We start from the raw sequence: 20,000 nt of genomic DNA on the forward strand, positions 1-20,000 counted from the left end.
CAAACTCATACTTGAAGGTAGTTCACCCAAGAAAATTCTGTCATTATTTACTCAGCCTCAAAAAAACTAATATTTTGATGAATGTTTCAGCATTTTTGGTCAACTGAGTAAAAGTTAATGTGTTCAACTGTTGCATTGCCAGGTCTATTTGAACCATGTGGAACGTAAGCTTATAAAAAAGAGTCATAACTTAAATCATTTTAAACTATACCTGATCAGTAACTTCTCATTAAAAAGTGAATGTGCAAAATGTTTGAATGTTATGTTTTTATCATGCAATTACTTCATTCACTCCCTTACAGCAAAAAAATATATATTTTCATCAATATTTGTGAGAAATTTTATTTGAATAAATCATTATATGAAATTTCTAAGAATATACAGGTGCTGGTCATAAAATTAGAATATCATCAAAAAGTTGATTTATTTCAAGAATTCAACTTAACAGGTGAAACTAATATATTATCATTACATGCAAAGTGAGATATTTCAAGCCTTTATTTGTTATAATTTTGATGATTATGGCTTACAGTTTATGAAACCCACAAAATCAAAATCCCAGAAAATTCGAATATTACATGAAATCACACAGTAATTACACAGTAATACCATGGTCACTGAACCAGGTTTTGGTTATTTTGGCAGTGTGGGCAGGTGCAAATCCTGCTGGAAAATGAAGTCAGCATTCTTCATTTATCTCCATATATCTCCATAAAGCTTGTCTGCTGAAGGAAGCATGAAGTGTTCTGGAAATGTCCTGGTAGACGGCTGCGTTGAGTGGACCGCACAGTGGACCAACACCAGCCGATGACATGGCTCCCCAAACCAACACAGACTGTGGAAACTTCACACTGGACTTCAAGCATCTTGGATTGTGTGCCTCTCCATTCTTCCTCCAGACTCTGGGACCTTGGTTTCCAAATGAGATGCAAAATTTGCTCTCATCAGAAAAGAGGACTTTGGTCCACTGTGCTTTATTAAATCCAGAGTCGACGCAGCGTCTACCAGGACATTCTCAGAGCACTTCATGCTTCCTTCATTTTCCAGCAGGATTTGCACCTGCCCACACTGCCAAAAGAACCAAAACCTGGTTCAATGACCATGGTATTACTGTGTTATTACTGTGTGATTTCATGTAATATTCAAATTTTCTGGGATTTTGATTTCGTGGGTTTCATAAGCTGTAAGCCATAATCATCAAAATTATAACAAATAAAGGCTTGAAATATCTCACTTTGCATGTAATGAGTCTATATAATATATTAGTTTCACCTGTTAAGTTGAATTCTTGAAATAAATCAACTTTTTGATGATATTCTAATTTTATGACCAGCACCTGTATAATATGAAAATTACCAGTATGAACTCCATTGACTTTAATGGATTTAAGTAAATTCTTTTGAGCATGACTGCTCAAAACAGATTCAATTTATGAAAACTAAACATTCATTTTCTAACAAAACATCAAAACAACAAATATATTCATTTTACTTGCATACAATTTTACTTTCAGATGAAAAAACCCTGAATCTCTTTTTCATGCTGTAATGGTTCATCAATAGGTGGAAGCAGAATGATTTTTTTTTTTTTTTTTTTTTTCACATTTAGACTATTTGGTCTATTAACTTTTAATCTATGAAATATGAATATGAATTAATCATAACATAGGAATAATTAATTAGAAATATTTAGATCAGCTGCAAGAATTAACTTGATGTAGCAGAATTAATAACTAACCTGTTCATCCAGTGAACACTCAGTGTTAATTGTTTATTAATTCTAAGAAATGTTCATTTCCAGGGTGTGGAAAAAAAATATCTTTATTACTGTACCGTACTACTCAAAGCATGTAGCCAAAATCTGCACGATTAGGGACTCCAGTATTTGAGCACTAACCACACACAACTTTACGTGTGACACAAACAAGACTTTATTATCTCGACTAAACGTTTTTAGACTAAAAACTAGACTGATCTAACATACACACACACATGCAGTTTAGCAGTGGAAAGAGATCTGAAGCGGAATACAGGAAAGCAAGAAGTTATTGCATTGTTTGAAATGTAATGTATCAACTAGTTTGATATTTGCCTGTCTCGCCCATTTAAATAAAACTGTCCTGATGCAATTTACCGAGGCTAGTTGATCTTTGCTGATGTCGTCTTGATGAGAGAGAACCAGTTGGAGTCAGAGGATGTGTGTGCTCATTTCCCTATTTTGGTGTGGGTGTTCACATTTGCTGTGTTACAGGGTCAAGAAAGAGCAGAGGACATTGACAGGCTGAGCTAACAGATCTTGACTACACACATGCAGCTCTCTCACTCTCTCTCTCTCTCTCTCTCTCTCTCTCTCTCTCTCTCTCTCTCTGTCTCTTTGACTGAGGTCAGATGTTATAGGTTTGCCCTCTCATTAGCACTGAGGGGGTCTCGCTAAAGCTTCTCTTTATGCACCACACTGCGGCATATGCTAATAACACCCAAAAACTGCCAAATCAGCATGGAGAGAGAATAAATAATTAACATGCTCTGATTCATATCTGGAAGCCCTCTGTTGTAATGATATACAATTCCATCATTAAATAGGCAAACAATTGGATTTTATGCTCTGATCCATGCTGATAGAATGGCTTTGGAAACTTCCATATTAGGTTTCATGGTAACCTTTATGTTTAGGAATGTATAGCCTTCCCATCAGGCACCTCTCTTGTACTCGCCTCAGAACCAGACCTGACCTGGACGCCTTCATAACTCAGTTTGCACGCATTAGCTCTTGCAAACATGCCCTGTAATTTTCATCCAAACTAATGAAAACAACTGCAGACTAATTTATCACAGTTTATTGCAAGGTGAGCAGCAAAGAATAAGTTGAACAAGGTTAGTCAACTCTGTGATAGATTTATCCTTTCTGTGGTGAACTAATGGTTAGAGTTCATGTTCTCCAATTCATCTACTTCAAGGTAAAGCCTAAAGAACATTCTTACTTTAAAGGGGCTCTATGTAGAATTCAGAAAGCCTTGTTATTAGTGACACCGGTGGCCGTTATGTGAACTACAGCCAGCAACTTGTCACTCGTGCTCGGACTCATGCACACGTAACGTACAAGAGACTGAACGTGATTCAAGAATCAATCACAGTGAAGTTTATTTTTGTTCTTTACTTAGAAGTAAAAAGAAGTTGTAAATATCTTTGCTGTGATATACTGTTAAAGGGGTCATATAATGCCATTTTTGTACAAGCTAATATGATTCTTTAGGGTCTAAATTAAAAGTTTGTAATATACTTTAATTAAAAATTCTCATTAGTATTGTAAGAAAACACTAATTTTACCTGGTCAAAAGCAGCTCTGTTTTCAGCACGCCGTTTAAGTGCATGTGTCTTTAAATGATAATGAGCTTTGCTCACCCCGCCCCTCTGTTCTGTGTGTACACCGTTTGTTATAACCATAACACAATAACCATAACGCGTTGTTCATTATAAACGTGGGATTATGAATTATATTGAGAACGTCGTACATAGAAAACATCTCGTAATGTACCCTGAGTGTAAACAGCCGCATTCATCGTGAAGCGTGCAAGCGATTTTCAAAGATTTATATAAATATTAATATAAAGGTTAATAAATCGTTACACTCACTTCTTGTTCTGGAGGTGCAGCAGGAACACATTGGTACCGATCCCTTTTTTCAGGAGCAACTTCTTAGCAAAACCAGCTTTACTAACCCTCGTTTGTAAAGCTGTCTGGTGTGAAATGATCATAGGAAATGATTCGCACAAACATGAAAGCATGGACGTTGACCGCGTCAATGCTTTGGGAATATTCCCTTCAAAAACAAAATTCAGCCACTGCGTCTTCAGCGGTTCGGATTTAGAAACATCAAAATGACTGCTGTGTTCCTTATTACACCCAAGAACACAACACCACAATCGCTTAGACGCCATTCTGCTCCAGCGTATCAACAATGCACTATGATGACAGACAGCTCGCTCACGAGCGAGGGCGGGTCTGTGTTGAAACGCTGCTGTCAATCAAAAATCATGGGAGGGGCGTCGATTTTGTGACGTCACAAAATCGAACGGCTTGATTTGAGAGGGGGGAAAACATATAAGGAGATTAAAAAAAAAACACTGGATGGATTTTCATCATTTTATGATGGTTGTGTACAGGCACTGCCAACACACATTTCAGTACAATCAACTTGTAAAAGTGCATGTACCATTATATGACCCCTTTAACAAACATGCCGACGCCGTTCACGCTTCTGAGAGCGACGTTTAGATGAATATATAAATATGTTCTGCACACTTTCCTCTCAATTACAAAATAAACACACAACAACAATGACAGCGGTGAGAAAACATCAGTTCAGAAAGCATCTGATCATAGTGATGTGGAAATGTTCACACAAGCTCTGCAATTGACAGACATCATGTCGACAGATGAAGTTATTAAAATTACAGTGTTATGATTGATTATAAAGTATATTTGAGTCTATTGACTATATAGATCTGGCTGTGAGACTAACGTTTGAAAGAATCCCTTTTCTTTGCATTGACATTACAGTACAGAATGGCTCTTTCAGCATTATCCTGAACATTGTATAAGCATTCGCAAATGTGATTGCTACATGAAAATTCTTACATTAGGGCCCTTTAATTTCTTCAAGCAAACTTTGGAGTTTTCCGCAGATTAGTTCCAGGTCCCCAGATGGCACAGTGCTTGTCCCGGCAGTTCCCAGAAAAGCCGAAAGAACAGCTGGTCCGGCAGTGATCGGTGCTTCATCATTGGAGGGAAGGGTGGACTGGCAGTCCTCCTCATTTTAATCTTCTCGTCAACAACAAGTTGATTATGTAATGTCTTAATGAGCAAAACTGGAGAGGAACGACTAGACTCTCGCTCTCTCTCTCTCTCTCTGTGTGTGTGTGTGTGTGTGTGTGTGTGTGTGTGTGTGTGTGTGTGTGTGTGTGTGTGTGTGTGTGTGTGTGTGTGTGTGTGTGTGTGTGTGTGTGTGTTCACACTCAGCCAATGAACATCTTGAGCTGATCATGCATTTCACCCCTGCTCAAGTACTTACACTTGAAAAGATAAGAGAGAGAGAGAGAGAGAGAGAGTCAGGTGGAGTTGGTTTCTTTGCAACTAAATCTTTCCTTATTACAGCATTTTTCTACATTTCTGCCTTACCTTGTCCTTTACTGAATGTTTTCAAGTAAGGAAAATAATCATTTAAAAAAAACTCTGACTTTGGTCAAAGTCTTCACAGAGGACACACACTGCAAAGTTTTGAGAGGCAAAACAGCATTTAAACACAGGAATGATTCCTCTACATTATTGTTCTCCGTGTGGTTGGAATTCTGTTTCAATCTCAGAGTGAAAAAATAAAAAGGGTAATTGTGACTATATCTAACATGTGCAACAGTACTGTGACTTAATTTTTTGCAACTGTGATTTTATATTTCAAATGTGTCTTTATATCTCACATTGTGACTTTATATACAGTTGCAACTTGATTTCTCATAATTGCTACTTTTTTCTTGTAATTGTGACTTTATATCTCAGTACTGTGACTCTGCTACAGTAGCATCCACAATTCTCCAACTTTGATCCTTGCAGTTTGCTTGGCCTCTCAAAACATCCTCCTTAGTGTGTGTGCGACCACACAATATAGACACAATATAGACACATGTCCTCCTTCAGGTAGATTGTTGCCATCTCCATTTGATTTACACTTCTCACTTATTGTTTACCAAACCAACTGAGGGTTTAAATACACAAGATAATGAGCAACTAAACGAGAAACAGGTGGGGCTATATTAGCTAATGAGTAACTATGGAAACAAGCAGAAATGGAAACAAAAGCAAATGGGCTAAACACAGGAACACAATGTAAATCCTAACGCTTAAAATAATTAATTGGTTTGAGAAGGGTAAACTTGACCCCTTGGGGGCACGACCACCTCTCCTTTTTTCTTATCAGTGCGAAAGAGACTCAAAATACTCCATTGATTTTGGTCACACAGACAAATGTTATAAATTATTCGAAACTGTTAATTTACTACATTTATTTGTGTACACTCACAATAAAAACGAAATGTTATGCTTTTCGAAGTCCCTTCTGAAACACGTCAGAAAATGAACTGTAACTCAGCAAATACTTTCCACACAGACATGAGAGATAGATGATATGACAGATTAAACAAATGAGTAAAATCTCATTTCTAATTTCTAATGAGTATTCAGAACTTTCTTTTTCTTTTGAGTTCACAAAAACTGACGCATTTTAAGTAATCTGAATTGTTTAATTGTTTTGAGTTTTATGAACTTGTTTCTTTTCATTTAGACAAACTTAAATTTAACTGAAACTGGGCTGGGATTTCCATTTCCCAGCATGCTTTGCCATGAAACTCGAAAGGGAGAGTAAATGCTCAAATTAAGTGTTATATAATGTTGTACAGTGCAAGGAAGTAAATGCAAACTAAGGGTGCGTTTACACGACTACAATGAACTAAAATAAACGGTAACGTTTTTCCTTTGCATTTATTGCTCACAGACGACAGTGTTATCAAAAATCAAAGCCGCAAAAACTACTAAAAACGCTGTTTTTTTCATGCCAGGCCAGTAGTTGGCGATGTCACTTTTTAAAGAAACACTAAGTGCCTATAGACTGAACACGTAATACGCATGCGCATGATGTTACTATTTTCACGAATTCACGTTTTTGTAGTTTACATGGAGACAAATACGGTATCGTTTTCAGAAACTTGCACTTTGAAACCCGTTTTCAAAATGTTGCGTTTTCAGGCCCCAAAACGCCATTGTCATGTAAATGATCGGCCAAACCGCATGAAAGGTTTTCCATTTTTTGTTGAAAACACTGTCATGTAAACGGCCCCTAAATGTCCGGGAAACAAAGCAGAAACAGGAAACCATTATAAACTGTATTTAACATTAATAATAATAATATGTAACCTTGAGCACCAAAATCAGCATTTTGTAAGGATCAGAAGAATATATTAAAAATAGTGTTAAATTGTAGTAATATTTCACAACATTACTGTTTTATGCTTTTAATCAAATAAACGCAGCCTTGGTGAGGATAATACACCCAGGCTACTAAACAGGTTTATATATTTTTTTTGGTAATATATTTATATTAATACTACAGTATACAGCTCTCAGAAGAGGAGTGACAACTGTATTTATCTGCAGTGTGTTTATGGCCAGAGGGAGATAAAGAGGGAGAATCTAAAAGAGCAAGATTCTGGCATCTTATTTTGGCACACAGAAAAGGTTAACCAAAGAGAACAGGACAGCGGCGAGAAAGAAAAGATGGTGTGAGGCCAGCGTCTAGACAGAAAGAAAGTTTAACTACAGCTGAAAGAAAGGTTAAACAAAAGGGGAAAAGAACTATGGAATTAGTTTACTTTTATCCCGTAAAAGTCCATCTGGTCACAGACATTTTATTTTGAAGCATCTGGCGAATATGGTCAACTAGAGATGAAACATACAGTACGTACAGCAAATATCATTTCCTCAGCATTGCCCCCTTAAGAACACTTAAACACTCAAAAGTTTTACTAATGTCATGCCAACATTTAATGACTTCCCTTCAAGCCGCCCAGAAGGATGAGAGAAAAAAAGAAAAGCGAGAAGCTCTGAAGGTCTTTAACAGACAGCGAGACGTCAGAGCTGTTGACAGTGCACTGACACAATGCGCTGAGGCATATTGAAAGAAGAAAGGAAGGATTCTCTATACTAGAGAGAGAGAGGATGAACGACAGGCAAGTTTTGTGCCCTGACCCATATCCCATAATGCCGAGCACAGACGGACTTTGACATAGACAGACCTAAGGTTGTCATTCATTTCTTTGTGTCTCTTAAAGCTATAAAACAAGCCTGACTGTCAGTCTTTGTAGTGATGCTTCGGTGCAGAGACACTGCATGTAAACACACACTCATACACACATAACTTAAAGATCAAACGCTTCTTCCAGCGGTCTAATTTCATCATGATGGCGAACAAATGTTGTTTAATGTCTCGATTGTCTTTAACTGATTCTGAGCCACAGTTAAAGGCTTGGTAAAGTTAGTGCTGCTGTCATCATTATATTTGATGCTGATTTTCAGATCAGAATGACAGTTTTGTGGCTTTTAGTCCATGCGTCTTATAGCTTTGAAGTCACAGCCCAGTCTATTTCTATAAGTTTACTAAATTCTGCTCACTTTTAGCAGATTTACACATGTACTGTATCATTAAATATTTATTATAATTTATAATTATATAATGATATATTTATATATATATATATTTCACAATAGCTTTCGTTCCCAACGAAAGTGTGCTCATGTCCTATCTGTTTCTTAGTGTTGTCATCTCAGATTGAATATGAATCTATTTTATTCTGTTTTTTTATTGTCTCTTTATTTGTTTATTTATATAAAAAATTAACTATTCCACTGTCTTGTCTGCTTTTTGGCACCAACAACCTATTGAAGCTCCACAAAAGTGTTTTTATTTAATTTAATTTTTATTTTTAATTGTATTTAATGTAATGTAATGTAATGTAATTTTTTTTTTTTTTTTTTTTTATTATTTGTTTATTTGTTTGTTTGTTTATTTTATTTATTTATTTATTTTTATAAAAAAAAAATTGTATTTTTTTTTTTTTTTTTTTTTTCTCTAAGCAATCCACTGTCTTGTCTGCTGGCACCCACGACACCTATTGAGGCAGACGTTTTATTTTTATTTATTTTTTATTATCATTATTATCATTATTATTATTATTATTATTATTATTATTTTCTTCTAAGCAATCCACTGTTTTTTTCTGCTTTGCTGGCTGGCACCCATGACACCTATTGATGCAGACGTTTTATTTTATTTATTTATTTATTTATTTATTTAATTTTATTTATTCATTTATTTATTTTTCTGTCTTGTCTTCTTTGCTGGCACCCACGACACCCATTAAAGCTCCACTAAAGCTGTGGACTAAACTGATTCTGCTTGTACATTGTTGCGTTATTTGTTACAGCCAGAAAAGACATTAAAACTGGAACTGAGTGTGAAAGAAAGTCCCTCTTCACTTCAATTCTCTTCATTTCTACTTCTGCAGTCATTAATCTACTCTCCAGTATTTTTTATATCTTAAAGTCTGTAAGGTTTTGGGTTCAGATGAGGTCTGCATTGTCATGCCCGCGGTTATCACGACATTAGGAGGGGCTCCTCGAATCTGCACCGCTCCCGTGGAGACACATTGCCACAGGCCATTTGTCAATACTGCTAAAGTCAACATGTCGCTCAAGACGTTTCTCACCAACGGTCCCGTCGGTCAACACTACACACCAAAATAGACACCCTCTCATCCGCAGCGCAAAAGGCTTGTGCAACCGTCCCGGTGTCATGCGCACGCCTCGAGCTAACATCCCAGTTAAGGAAACACTGGAAATCCTTTTGGCTACGGCTGGCAGAGTGATGGTTGAACAAAGGACGAGGTGGAAGGAGATTTCACAGTTTCTCTTTAAAACCTCACCGAATCTGAAAGCTCATTTCACTGGGGGGTCTGTAATGTCAGGAGGTTTCTGCTGAAACTCTCAGTTTTGGAGGAGTGTGTGTTACCTCAGGTGCACTGAAGAGAAATTCTCCTTTCATAATATGCTGAAAAAAGAGATATTGAAAATCGTTCATCATTTATTACAGAGAAATTTCAAAGTGTCCACGCTGATGATTAAAATCTCTCTCTCTCTCTCTCTCTCTCTCTCTCTCTCTCTGTCTCTCTCTCTCTCTCTCTCTGAATTGCAGTGCTGTTCAACTTGATTCCTGTGGGTCTGAGGATAGTCGCCATCCAGAGCACTAAGTCAGGACTCTACATAGGCATGAACAGCGAGGGCCACCTCTACACATCAGTAAGCACATCTCATATTCATACAAACCAATCTTATCGTATCATGTTAAAGATGCCAGCAAGACACAGAGGAGGCCAGATGTCTGAGACCACGAATGAAAAAGCTTTTACTTTTCTAAATCAATACAGTTGCAAATGATCAGCATAATAATTTCAGTGAAAAGTTGAATTGAAAAAATGAACATGAATTAGCATTTGGTTTGTCACCCTTTTGTTTTAATGACAGCAGCATTGAGCTTTCACACATGTTTTATTTATTATAAACATATTATGTCTTGTTTAGAAATGAATCCACAGTAAAATTAAGCGAACGAACAGTGTCTTACTGACGCGAATAAAGCAAATCAATAAAGTTAATCCACGCTTTCTTAATGTTATAGGATCACAAGGAAGGCAATGCTAAGACTGTGTTCTTCCACAACTTGGCACTTCAAAGCGTCTGTAATCCTCAGAGGCGTCTCTATGGATTTGTTTAAGTAATCCTGTGTTTGCGTCTGTCTCGTATTTACTACTACAGGACATCGGTGGGCGGGGCTAAAGAGGAAATTATGTAGAAGTGGGCGTCGATCTTCTTCTGCAGAGGCGGTCTTTCGATGACTATGACATCATAATGTGACAAATTCTGAAACGAGTCGTTTTCTGAGCTTGGTTTCAATTAAAAGCTGTTTTTGGACTAATGAGGAAGTTCTGAGTTCTGAAACTTACAGGATATTTTTATAGTACAATGACCTCTATGTCAAAAGATCAAGGAAAATTCGATTTCTCAATTCATGACCTTTAAGCATTTCTTATTGCTTTTATTTCATAGTGTCCCTTTGTATAAAAGTTTTCAAAATCCTAAAACTTAAGGTTTTGAATCTCAGATTTTTAACGAGGTCTCAGACACTCAAAGAAACTTGACACATTTTTGATGCTCTTTGATTATGTATCAGGTGCTACTAATGAAGTTAAGTACTGTGAGTTTGTCCTCCGACTGTGAGTGTGAATACTGTTGGCCTCGGTTCTCTGTGACACACTCCATTAGTCTGGCCTATTTCTCTCCAGCAGATTAACTCTGGTGAGCAAGACAAAAGATGCAATGCTTTGCAGGGTAAAGCAGCAGTTCTTCTTTCTTCTTTATCCACTCACTCTCGTTTGGAGAAGAAAAGAGTATTGCTTGCTTTCATCTTTGAAGTAGATCATGACACTCTTTAAAGTGTAGTGATGAGTCTAAGAGAGGCGAAGGCTCTGTAATGTACTGTGGCTCCATAAAGTGCACTAAGGACTTTATGTAAGAATTTTAATGTATTAATCGCGTTTTTATTGCCAATGTGGGAACAGCTTGTAACAAAACATTAAAAAAATAGTCCTTCCTAGACTTCCTAGGTTGTCTATGAAAGCCTATAGACTCATTTGTATGAGAAGGACATTTTTGCCAAAAGAATGAGACGTTTACGCTCCCGAGAGCTTTTCTTCCGGTCAATGACACATGAAGCGAATGCTTATACAATGTTCAGGATAATGCTGAAAGTGCCATTCTGTACTGTTATGTCAATGTGTCACGCAAAGAAAAGGATTCATTTAAACTATAGTCTCACATAGCCAGATCTATATAGTCTAGTCTCAAATATATAATAATCAAACCATCGTAACACTGTAATTTTAATAACTTCATCTGTCGACATGATGTCTGTGAATTGCAGAGCTTGTGTGAACATTTCCACATCACTATGATCAGATGCCTTCTGAACTGATGTTTTCTCACCGCTGTCATTGTTGTTGTGTGTTTATTTCGTAATTGAGAGGAAAGTGTGCAGCACATATTTATATATTCATCTAAACGTCGCTCTCAGCGGCGTGAACGGCGTCGGCATGTTTGTTAACAGTATATCACAGCAAAGGTATTTACAACTTCTTTTTACTTCTAAGCAAAGAACAAAAAATAACTTTGCAGTGTATCGTATTTCGGGTCATTGAATCATGTTCAGTCTCTTGTCTGGTGTCGCTATTTATATCAATTATCACATAGATTACAACTGTCCCTCAGTTGTGAACTCAATAAGTGACATAATTTGTTATACATCCCTCTCACGTATCCTTCTCTCACACTCTGGAGCACTTTTTCTCTTCTCTTGCAAGGAGAGCATCTGTAGAGAATGTGTCTCCTCATGGGAAGAAACACGACCCATTTTCTACAGGGGGAAATGACCGTACCTGAAAAAAAGAGAGAAAATCCCTATCCTAGAAAACCTCATGCAAGGCGACCTCTTTTTCTTTTCTCCAATCTCTGCTTTAGTCTGAAGCTTTCAAACCGCTCTACCTGTGCCCTAACTTTTATCTTTTTTCAAGCATGATATTTTAGACCAAAGAGACTAGTGTGAAGCCATGCAGCGAAGCATGCCACAAAAAGCAATGCAAACACGAAAACAGGAGACAGCTTTCTCCTGAGCTTCAAAATAGTCTAAAACAATAGAACCAAAACATATAAGCTATGTTTCCATCCACCTATTTCTGTGTGCATTTTGGAATATCGCATCAAAAACTGCTGGATGGAAAAGCCAAGATGTGCATAAATTCAAAAAATGCGCATAAAAAACATATGCTCTCGTTTGAGTTGGATACATTTTTAAGAAAACATGCGCATAAACTACGACGGAAACACATTCACTGAATAAATTCCCTGATGCACAACAAAAAAATCATGTGACTTTGCGTGATGGGACGGCATATAACCAGTAATTGGATGGGACTATAACCAGTGGAACGATCTCATTGCACAGCATCTGAAATGCTGTTTTGGTTGTTGTGAAATGCTTGTCAAATCTCGTCAAAGCAATTCCCTCCCAGAACTCTCTTACATGACAGCGTTCCCAAACAGCAGCATCCGCCTCCGAAAGCAAGATAACGCATTGATTGTATTTCGTCTGCACGCTCTGAGTAATTTATAACATACGAAAATTATTATATACAGTGGCTTTTCCAAGTTTTCTTAGTAATATTTAGCGCCAGTTTATCAGGAAGTGACGATTTTGTTCTCTTCAACTTTAAAAGAGAAAAAGAGGAAATATTAGGTCCATCAAATCCTGAGATTGCGTAGAAAGGAAGGAGAGTTCCACCTCCTTCTCAAGGAGCTGCGGGATTATCCCGAGCGATTCAAACTTTACTTCAGGATGTCAGTGGCTCAGTTTGATGCTTTGCTAGCGATACTGGAGCCACATATTAAAGGGTTAGTTCACCCAAAAATGAAAATTCTGTCGATAATTACTCAACCTCATGTTGTTCCAACCTCGTAAGACTTTCGTTCATCTTCAGAACACAAATTAAGATATTTTTGATGAAATCTGAGAGCTGGCTCACTCCTCCATAGGCTTCTCTGTTATTGAAACTTGTCGGCCCAGAAACGTTAGAAAAGACAATGTTTAAAATAGTCCAAGTGACTACAGTGGCTCAACCTTGAGTTTATCAAGCGACGAGAATACTTTTTGTGCGCAAAAAAACACACAAAAAAAACAACTTTATTCCACTATTAATTTTCTTCTGTGTGGGCCTCTGAGTGAGTTCACGCGCAGCGTCAGAATGTAGGCTCACTATTGGCCAGCATCACACCAGCGTCGGCCAATAGTGAGCCTACGTTCTGACGTTCTGAGTGAGACAGCTCTCAGATTTAATCAAAAATATCTTAAGTTGTGTTCTGAAGATGAACGAAAGTCTTACGGGTTTGGAACAACATAAGGGTGAGTAATTACGGACAGAATCTTCATTTTTGGGTGAACTATCCCTTTAAAAACACGACCACCAATTTCCGTGAACCAATTCTGGATTTTGGCATTCGCTTATACTGATGCAAAAACGCAGAAAATGTAACCTGATACAATTTTTTTATGACGGACAAAAGTTTTGGAGGCAGTGTGTAAACATGATTGACACAACGTGAGGTCGCATTGATTTTTTAATGTGTGAAAATTTCAGATGAGAATTTCAGACTCGGTGTGCAAGGACCTTTAAGCAAGTGGTTTGTTGTTGTTGTCATCAGATTGTGCACTTTATTGGTCTTTGATTTGATGGTTGTCATTGGAGAAATCACGCTACAGAACTGTGCGTCAAATCTTCTGTTCGTCGGTTCGTCGGAGGTAAAACTGGGTCGCAGTGGTCATTACTCAGCTGTTGTAAACATGTCAAACTAGCGATCAAAGACTTCAGATTGTGGCCTAGGATTAGAGGAATCTTTTAGGATTTACTAAATTTGTCTCAGACGGCAAAATCGTGGCCAAAATCATACAGTTTGAAATCGGAGCAAGTTTGTGTGTGTTTGTGTGTGTGTTGCTCTCTCTGTCACACATACCTGCCCTAAACTCTGAGCTTATCAATAATTCATGTTTTCCAGTGGCTGACAAACTCGGACGCGGCTCTCCACTGGGACTAAATCACTCACACACACACACACACACACACACACACACACACACACACACACACACACACACACACACACACACACACACACACACACACACACACACACACACACACACACACACACACACACACACACACACACACACCTACAGCCTCTTCTCTCTCTCTCTCTCTCTCTCTCTCTCTCTCTCTCTCTCTCTCTCTCTCTCTCTCTCTCTCTCGCTCTCTCTTCTTCATGCTCGTTCAACTTCTACTACCTCAGCCATTCTCTCTTTCTGCATTCCTGGAGTTCTCTCCTTCTCTTTTTACCATCTTTATTTATTGCCACCCAACCAGGGTCAGCTGAATTTGTTTCCATAACATTACCATAGAATAATTTTTAGGGAAACTAGATTGTACATGCTCAAGTGATGCTTGCTTTGTAAAGTCACCAGCACAATGCCAGTTTTGCCAGCAAGGTTCCTAAGATTTTCAGTGAATTTTTTTTATTGCACATGGCACTATGGACACAAATGGACACTAATGAAGACTCAGAATGAAAGAGGTCTCACTCAAAGGTCTTTCCCATGATCCTCTGCTCAGCTGTCTCGTGAACGTGCGTTTGTAGTGAAGCATGATTATATACCGCAGTAATCTGGCAGTCATCTCTCTCATCTGACAGAATATGGAGAAGTTGAATGGTTCACGAGGGATGGAGGGATAGGGATGGAGGAGTACAGGCCAGCGGGGGGTCTCACCGCAGGAACAAAGGCCTCCATCATCCATAGGAAGGAATAGAGAGATGGATTGACAAGAGAAGGCATGCAGAGCGGAGCCCTTGGGGTTGCGTTCATCACTCCATTTTTTTTTAATCATCTCTCTTGATCTTTCATTCTCTCTTTATTCTCTATTTTTCGGTTCTGTCATTGTCCAGTGTTTTGATTCCTTGTTTAGCTTCCTCTCGTGCTCTCATCTGTCGTTTCTCTCTGAGGTTAGATCTGCTGAGAGTTGTATGTAAAGGTTAAGGTGTTTGGGAAACTCAGTGTCATTGCTGTGTGCTGCATGTGTTACCTGTAGGCGACCACTGGAAATTGCTATCTGATAAAAATAGTGCTTTGTCTCTGTAACCTGACCCATTTTTTAAACTCGACACACAGTGGAAGCCCTCCTGGGCCAGGAACACAAAAAGAGAGAGAGAGAGAAGGTGGGAATGAAACAGCACGCACACACACACACACACACACACACACACACATCAGTGCATATTTGCACTGATAGAGGTGACCTGACAGAATTGGGGCAGATTTTGTTGAACTGACCAGCTTTTTCATGACAAAGTTTTAAAAGCTACCTGAAATGAAGGTTTAAACATTTTAATATGGTGACCTTAATTTATCACACATTTGAAGCGTACAGTCTTTTTTCAATTTCCGTCTCCCTTTCCTTCCTACCTCATTATCGTCCTCTTCCCCTTCTTCTTTCCCTTTCCCTTGCATTTACCTACCTTTTCTGTTCCTTTCTGTCCCTTTCCCCGTCTTTCTTTTGCCCTTTCCATCTTCCTTCTTGCCCTTTCCATTTTTCCTGCTCTATTTCTTTTTGTATCCCTCTTTTCCATTTTGTTTCCTTTCCTTTTTCTTCACATACCACTGCAATCAAGACAGGGTTACTTTGGGTCACATGAGACACCAAGACAAGGGATGGTGAGAGCCTAAAGCAAACTTTTTGCCGCACCTGCCATTGGCCGATGGCTTAAGAAAATTTACCGGCCATCAATATTTTTTACCAGCCATGAAACATAGTAGCCTGGAAATCCAGACGTAAATCTGAAAGATTAATGGTCTGGCATCAACTAATGAAAATCGGCCAGCTCGAGGGGCGGCACCAAGCATGCATTTGAAAATCTCACTGCACGCAATTGGATAACACTACGACCAATCACAACAATAAGTCCCATACGCTTAGCTACCAGCGGAGCTAACTGGTAGATTAGACTCTTACCGTATCCGGTCGGCAAAACAGCAAAAACGTCCGTCTTCTGTTCCTCTTTTAGATGAAAAGCCAAGTCTAACTCGTTCATTGTAGCGGCCAAAGCCGTTTCAAACAACTGGTGTTCATCCATAGCCATCTTGCAATGTTTACTAATGACTTCGACGTCACAGCGCTGTCGTAATCCCTTTAGCTCGCCTCTGGCCCGCCTATATCAGATAACCCGATGTGATTGGTGCAGCTCGGATACAAGGGCATATTTAATGAGCATCATTACTCGACGCCAGAGTAAACTCACTGAGCAAATTCAACTTGTGCTCTCGCGAGAACTCTGGTTTTCTTTCTCAACTGTTTACGTTCACTTAAGACATAACTGACTATGTATACAAGGATACTTGCCAAGACGGGCATTTTAACATAATTTAGTTTAATATGTTTAATTTGTTATAAAAATATGTCAGTTCAAGCGCAAGAAAACATGAAAGAGAGCTCAATTCAGTATCGCGCACTGTCTGAGATGCAGCTTTCTGGGTGCGCATTTCAGATGTTTGTACGCACACAAAACTTCCCACACGGCGCATGAGTAACGAACTGAGCTCCCTTTCGCATCTTCTCGCTTGAATATTTAAATTGGCTAGGCTTAAACAAGGCTTAAACTCACAATATTACATTGTCAGAATTCATAAAAATGTAACGACTAACTAGCGATTGACAGTTTCATATGCTTTCCATGCCGATTTTTACTCGCATTTAGCGTTTCGCGAGTGTTAATTTTAGGCCCTCAGCGCAAGTATTCTTCATTCAGCCCAGATAAAACATTGCAAATCAAGATGAGTCGAAAGTGTATTCAGTAGTTCTTTAGCTAGTGTTAGGCTCAATCCCAATTCTATTTTATACCCCTTCGCCTACCCCTTACCCTTGCCCCTTGAAACAGAGTGGCAAGGCGTAGGGGTGAAAATATTCCCCAAAGAAATGGGACACCACTACTACACTGTTACACGTCATTATACGTCGTCGCTAGCGCCTGCGTCACAGGAGATGCGGCAATGTTTATCACAAACTTCCAAGATGCCGTCGTCAGCTGTAGTCATCTCAATTGCGTGAGTTACAGCAATTTTTTTTGTGCATTTTTCTTCTGAAGTTCGCAGAAAACAACGGAGATGACGATATCTTCGACGCCTAATGCTGCGTTCACACCAAACGCGAATAGAGCATCTGGCGCGAGTGATTTCAATGTTAAGTCAATGTAAAGACGCGTTTACGCACGTCTGGAGGTCTTGCGGCGCAAATGAGGCGTTTAGCGCGGCGCGGTGGAGGCGAATTTTTACACGCGTCATATTGTTAACGAACTTTAGCGATTTTTTTGCAACCGTTTCTTTGAAGAACATGACCGTAAATATGAACACAAGATAGAATGTGACATAAAGAAAATTATTAACCGGTGTATGCAGGTACATTTCTCATACCCCTTCGTTTGAAGTGTGGTCCCGGAAAATCTTCATTTCAAGGGCTATCTGGTCCTTCCCCCTACCCCTACCCCTCCAACTAAAAGAGAATCGAGACAACCCTACCCCTTCACAGGAACACGCAAAACGGAGGGGTAGGGCCAAGGGGTAGGGCCAAGGGGTGAATTGGGATCATTCTTCTTCTTGCACTTTAAGTACTGATACTTCAATGGTTTTAGACACTACACTGCCATCTATCGACGTGGATCAGCATGATCATCTCTGAGTTCTATGTAAATTACACTGATTCAAATGAGTTTTAGATAGCGGTCTACAGAATAATTTATTCCCAACAATGGGAATCACTACTAAGGAGTTTCTTAGTCATCAAATCTTTCCACCTTCTGTATGCCGTACCAATGCTTACGCTTTTTTTGTGTGTGTGTTTGGTAGTATTTTTCAAATGTTTTCTGCTTCTTCTGACCAATAGGCACATTTTCCCATTGTCTTCACTGGTAATGTCCCATTCACACTGCACCGACAGACGGCAAAAGACACTTCATCGGGTTTTGTCGGGTCAGTGTGTTACCCGTCGGTGTCTGTTGGCATCTGTCTGAGCTTGTTCTCGTGGATTGAACATGCTGAATCAGCGCTTGTCTGGTCATGGAATGTCTGAGAAGCATCTAGTGATTGTCTACGTCTATCGGTGCAGTGTGAATTAGCCTTTAAACATGTGTGTGTTCCATTGTCCATTCATTCTTCGCATCACCAAACTATACTAGCGTATCTACTGATGCGACAGTCATGAGTGGGAGGATCCTCTCCGATGTTTAGTGAAACTTCATTTCACCATGGTTAAATATTTTGAGAGGGTGACCAGTACCATACATAATTATAGCACCCTTTTTTTTTTTGGAAAACTATTATGAGGACAGTCTTCATCTCATTTGAATGTACAAAAACACAATTAAGAAAGCAATTTATTTACTAAAGGGATAGTTCACCCAAAATTTTTTATTCTGTCATCATTTACCTCATGTTGTTCCAAATCTGTATGACATTCTTCTGTGGAACATAAAACGAATTATTCTGAACTATGCTGGTAATCAAACCATTTTGTTTACCACTGACTTCTATTGTATGGACAAAAAAACAGACGTTTCTCAAAATATTTTTTTTTATGCTCCACTGGGAGAAAAAGTCATACAACTGACAATGAGCGTTTATCAGAATCAACTAAACTCTGGATTTTCAAATGTATGTGATGTTTACAGCGCCATTGTTGCAGTAAACTTGCATAACGTTCTTGAATAAACTGCACGCCGGTCTGTGATCGTGGGGACATCGACTTTACATTTTCACACTCCTAACATGACGCAAAACAAAACGAACAGTGATTGGTTTCTTCACATGTCAGTCAGATGTCCTCTTGGGCGGTCCTTGGCCAATGAAAGCTGCGATAGAGTCCAGGCCTATGCACATGCTGATGGGACTCTGCATTGTCTGCTGCGTCACATCCAGGTTGTGGTAAGTGTGACACGTGACGGCCAAGTATGGTAACCCATACTTGGAATTTGACCTCTGCATTTAACCCATCCAAGTTAATGCACACACATTAGGAGCAGAGTAGTGAGTAGTTAACACACACACACACTGCAAACGTGGATACACAAACCCAGAGCAGCGGGCAGCCTTTGTGTGGCGCCCGGCAGGGGCGATTCCAGGATTTTATAAATGGGGGGGCACAGGGGGGACCAAGAATCAGTCAGGGGGGGCCAATCAGAAAATTCTACTGAAAATAAAACTGGTTTAGAAAATATTAAGCACGATTTCCAAAGTCTTGTGCAATGCCAAGTGCTCTAATATAGATGGTATAAAATTTGTGTGTTTTGCATGGATTAGATAACACGGTTCTGTTCCAATAAATAATAAATAAAAATCACACAGACATTATTTAGTAATTTAACATTATTTTATTTACTTTACTTTTTGCATTACTTTATTTTCAACACAAAAATTAAATGTGTGTGTGTGTGTGTGTGTGTAAACATTCTCAGCATGAAATGTGCCTGTTCCTGTGGGTTAACTGCACCATCACATGTGTTATGCTCTGCTCTGCCTCAGAACAGCTGTATCCTGCGTTTTTTTGTGCTGGCTACCAAATAGTCTGATAAACTCATCCATGTCCAGGGACTTGGCTCTCCGTGACTCTACACTGAGCACTCCCAGGTCACTCAGTCGCTCATCATACATGTAGGCTACATACCGTAAACACTGACGTGTCGTGGGGTATCGCT

The 20,000-nt window shown here is 38.9% G+C and overlaps 1 protein-coding gene across 2 annotated transcripts in view; it reads left to right on the forward strand.

The window, feature by feature from the left end:
- fgf11a (fibroblast growth factor 11a) overlaps positions 1–20,000 on the forward strand; it is an 80,132-nt gene that overhangs the window by 49,454 nt on the left and 10,678 nt on the right. For both annotated transcript variants that reach the window (XM_082159970.1, XM_082159971.1), the window contains exon 3: positions 9,796–9,899. In XM_082159970.1, coding sequence (XP_082016096.1) covers positions 9,796–9,899 — 104 coding nt within the window. The remainder of the gene's footprint in view (positions 1–9,795; positions 9,900–20,000) is intronic.

Source organism: Leuciscus leuciscus, assembly GCF_965113295.1.
Source record: "Leuciscus leuciscus genome assembly, chromosome: 2".
Lineage (NCBI taxonomy): Eukaryota > Metazoa > Chordata > Actinopteri > Cypriniformes > Leuciscidae > Leuciscus > Leuciscus leuciscus.